Source organism: Pygoscelis adeliae, unplaced genomic scaffold (genome assembly GCF_000699105.1).
Source record: "Pygoscelis adeliae isolate BGI_AS28 unplaced genomic scaffold, ASM69910v1 Scaffold60, whole genome shotgun sequence".
Classification (NCBI taxonomy): domain Eukaryota; kingdom Metazoa; phylum Chordata; class Aves; order Sphenisciformes; family Spheniscidae; genus Pygoscelis; species Pygoscelis adeliae.
Window position 1 is genome coordinate 2,964,684 of NW_008823954.1, and position 4,569 is coordinate 2,969,252.

Below are 4,569 nucleotides of genomic sequence, written 5' to 3' on the forward strand. Positions count from 1 at the left end.
TCCTCCTCTCCTTTCCTCTTCAGGACAGCTGAAGAGCCAATGTCAGGACAGCATATGATCCCTGATACCCCTGGGAAGGAGGGCTGCATGGAGGGCTATGAAGAGCCGTGTGCCTCTTGAGACCTGCCAGTTAAGTATTGCAACTGTAGGGCCCTATCTGGCAAGGGCTTCTCACCCTTCTTTTCCACCAACATCCTTGGGAGTTGAGAGTGTCACTTTGGGGCAGGATACACCCTAAGTATGTATGCGATACAGCCGGGATAAAAATGCATCCCTTGTAAACGCCTGGGCTTTTGTGGAGTTGGCAATCTCCATAGAGGTGTTGTGCTAGGATTGTGTTTTGCATTCCGTTTCCTTGTTTTGTTTCTATAAGCCAAGCGCTTGGCTGATTGCACAGGAAATCAACTGCTATGGGCATTCACTTCAATGGGTGAACTTTAAACGAGTCACCAGGGACTGGCTGCTGCTGAGTTCAAAGAGAAAGAGACATTCAAAATCTCTAGCCAAGCCAAGTTATGGTGGGAAATATCAGATACAAAGAGGAGAAAACTGGAAGGCACACTAGGGTGAAAGACACATACAACTTGGTTTTCCTGTCCATAATTGGTCAGATTAAGGCGAGGCTGGAATGGAGATTTAAAAAAAAAAACAAAAAACCACACCATAAAGTTTCGCTAAGGGAATTTTGTTGAACGTCAGGAAACATGCTCTGGTGTTTATGTTCTACGAGCTGTGTGCAATAATCTGGGGATGGAAACATGTTGAGAAAGTTAATATGGTACTTGACAAAATACTGGAAAATGTATTAGAAAGAATAGTTCCGTGCAGGGCAGAAGGTGGAGCAAATGCCCTGCTAAGCTCCTCCATTCATTCCTCTTTTTTTCTTTCCCCAATGATTTCAGAAGTCTCCCCAGGCTCAGATAACTCAAAGATAACTCAAACCCCAAAAATCCCCAGGTGAGGTAAAGAGGTTGTGTTCATAGAAATAGAAAAAAGAGGACGATAGAGGGGGAAAAAACATAAAGGGAAGGAACAGAAGTCTAAACTTGGGCGTTGCTTCCTCCCAGCACACATGTGAACAGCAGACTCCCAAAAAGAAGACTAGAGAAAGATCGCCATCTTCTGGAAGGATAAATAATCTGCCATTATTCAGAATACTAAATCTGATACACGTATATTTTTGAAACCATAGCATATTTCTGATAAATTTATTTTTAAATCTGAATTCTTATCCATATAAATCTAATTCAGTCTCATTTCATCTATATATATGCCATGATCCCAGCTTTAGAAACTGACATATCATCCTGGATTTTAGCGAGACTCTCATCAAGCTTAAAATTAGCAACATGTTAACATTAAGGATTATCAGTAGAGAGATGGACTTTATCTATTCTTGAGCTGAAAACCAGGCTTCTTCTACTGAGCATTTAGAAGCCAAACCTAAGGTGTCCAGATGCAGATAGACTGAACAATGAAAAAAAAAAAAAATTACCACTCTCCTTTTAAACAGCATCAGGTGTTATTCTACCTATTTCAGTAAATTAAGTACAACTGTGTCAAACAGAACCTTTTTATTGATCAGAAAACCTGCAGACAGTCTGTGGAGCACAGAAACATTTAGCATTGCTTTCAGTTAGCCCGTCTTAGAAATGATTATCTATATTAGAGGAGCTTATGCAGTGACTAGGATTAAAATAGCCACAGGGCTGCCGACCGTTCTGCTCAGGGCAGGAAGGGTCAGGAGCCCATGACTGCACAGCCCACGCACAGGACCATGAACCTGTGGGCTCCGTCTGCTGCCTGTGCTGTGCAGGGGCTGTCACAGGCTGTGCTGTCACCCAGAGCTGTTCGTACACCTGTCTCCCAGCCTCTGGGCTCTGGTGTTGGAAGCGGGGGATGAGAGCAGATGGACCACTGGTTTCCTCTGTCCCAGCAGAGCAGCAGGGCAGGCATACAGGGAATCTGCCTTGCTCCCTCCCAGTGGTAGTGGGAGCCTCACCCGCTTGGCACTGGGCAAAGCCTTTGTGGGGAAGACGGGGTGTGTACCTTTGGGATGCTCCTCTCCCTTGCAGTTTGATTCAATGCGGCGCTGCTCCATGCCCTCTAGTGACAGTTCGTACTCACGAGAGGTGATGCCATTCTTACTTTTCACTGTTCTGATACCAAACGAGGTGTATCAACACCCTCAGGTACTGTGGGAGCCTTTAAACTTTCAGGACAAGAGCTCAGAGGGGTCTTTGGATGAGTGTGAATCTTTCTGTCTCTCCTTACTAGCTTCCCAAATTCATCCAATGTGAAGCTGCTGGGGGCTGGGATTCCTCGCGCCTTGGTAAAAGCTGCCACTACAAGGGACACTGACAGTCTGCCCCATGCTCCCATCCTTTGAGTATTGGACTTCTTTGACTTGTCACTGTTTCACATACCTCTGTCATGGTGGTGATACCCTGGTGCCAGTCTGCCACTCAGCAGCGCTTCTGCTAAGGGGCTCCTTTCGTCATTAAAATCTCCAGTGCCCATGGGGAGAGCTGGATTGGCATCTCTTCAGGGTCTGAAATCCTCAGTCCTCAGAGCAGATGCAGTCGCATAAACTTTCCTCTCCCCATTTTTTTCTTCTCCCCTTTCTGTGACTGGCAGGTCTGGCCAGGAAGATACCCCAGGGCTGGGAGGCCTGTGGCCTTTGCCATTCTGCTGAGACAGTGCACAGGTAGCTAAGGTCACTCGTCCCATGAAGCATTGGCCAGAGAGCCGCCAGCTCGCTCCATACAAACTCCCAAACAGCCATCGCATGGAGATGGCTGGGATCTTTCTGTGTTTTATGGAAACTTTCTACTCAGTCAATACAGGTCACCCTTCTGCACTTAATCCCAGCCCGCAGCACTAATTGCTTCCCGTATAATCTCCCAGAACAGCTGTGCTGTGATTGCATTGTGGATTACAAAATGACCATTTTCCACAAAACAGCTGCTGGCTGGAGGGATAGCATTTAATAATCACTGGGGAGGCGAGGGAGGAGGGGAGGAGACAAAGGAGAAAGGGGTTTTGAAGCAATTGGGTTTCTTGGAGGATCTAGAGATGAGCAAAACAGCAGACAAAGCCTGAGTCCCATTTCTGTATTGCTCCTCCAAATTAACAGGACTTCAAGGACTTGCTGCCAAGGTAAATTCAACCCTCTTTCCTTTTGGGGCTGTCTAGATACTATGGTCAGTTATTGTCAGTAAGTGCTTGGCTTCTATGGAGGAAGACTTTTCTGACAATGTTCTCATGAAGGAGTAGTTCAGATTGGCTTCTCATTCCCTATGTCCTCTGCATCCTTGATCCAGTTCCTTCTTCTGACTCATTTGTTTCTTATACTTTTTTGCCTTTTTCTTTATCACTTGTTCTGAAATTATATGGCCTTTCAACTACTATCACAAATCAACCGGAGATAATATTTTTCCCACTGTTGAAGATTTAAATTAGAAAAATTATTTTTGTCAATATTATGAGTGGAAATTTATTTTTTTTTAAATAAAAGCATAAGCAAACCAAAACCTGATGACAGAAAATCTTATAATCAAGGATTCATGAAAAACTGAAAAACTTTGTGTGTTGAAAGTTTCTATTTTCAGATGAAAAATCATGTTTTTGAGGAGAGCAATTTTATCTATAATTTCCTTCTCGGTAATAAGCCAAATTTTCCACTGAAAAAACTTTCAGTGAGGAATTTGCCACCAACCTTAGCCAGAAACTTTCACATAATTAACTGTTCCTAGTAGGTACATGCTCTGTGAAAATGGTGATATCCAACATGCCTTCAGATCATGGAAGTTATTAGTTATGGTATCACTAAGATCTTACCATCTCCAGGGTGCAGCATCTCCATTGCTGAAAGGAAGAAATGCTCTGGTGAAGAGACAAAAGAAGCCAGAGCATAAAACAATACAGGAATTTTTCAGAAGCTGGGTATTTTCTTGCCTTCGATGAGGGTGTTCTGGGTCAGGCACTTTTTTCTCAGTGTGATGAGATGCTAATGAAATCCTGCTTTCCAAGAGGAACTTCAGCACCATCTTTATTGACCACATTTCCAAGCTTGCTGGTTAGCAGAACAAATGCTTCTAACTGCACCACTTTTAGTTGTGGTGCAGTCACAAACAATGCAAAGCTCGGTCTCGTATCATTTATTTATAGTAGTGTCCACAGTATGCTGGGCCTTTCTCACACATTCAACGTTGGGGTGAGTCAACCAAAGTTAGGTGAAGAGGACCGACAGCAGGCAATGTCTGTACAAACTGAATCTATTCATGGGCAAATAGATTTTGAGAGTCATAAATAGGAAAGGGTGGGAGTATCTGGACGAAGTTGTGCCAAACATAGGGAGTGCCATGTGGGAAGAGGCATGCGTTGATTACATGAAAGTTGATGTGTGGGTAGATGACATCTAATCAATCCATGGAGTGATAATTTGGGGTTCTCAGAAGTCAGTGCAGGGTTTTGCAGGAACCATAAAATCCTAAGCTTCCCTCTAAGTGAGAAAGACCACAGTACCCTGGTACACAAACTGCTTTCAGAATTACTTTTTCTGATGAG

General features: G+C 43.9%; 1 protein-coding gene across 1 annotated transcript in view; it reads left to right on the forward strand.

The window, feature by feature from the left end:
- Positions 1 to 97: 97 nt before the first annotated feature.
- Positions 98 to 4,569, forward strand: part of GSG1 (germ cell associated 1) — a 12,727-nt gene continuing 8,255 nt past the window's right edge. Inside the window, exon 1 of the mRNA XM_009322877.1 lies at positions 98 to 160. Within this exon, the coding sequence (XP_009321152.1) occupies positions 98 to 160 (63 nt within the window). The remainder of the gene's footprint in view (positions 161 to 4,569) is intronic.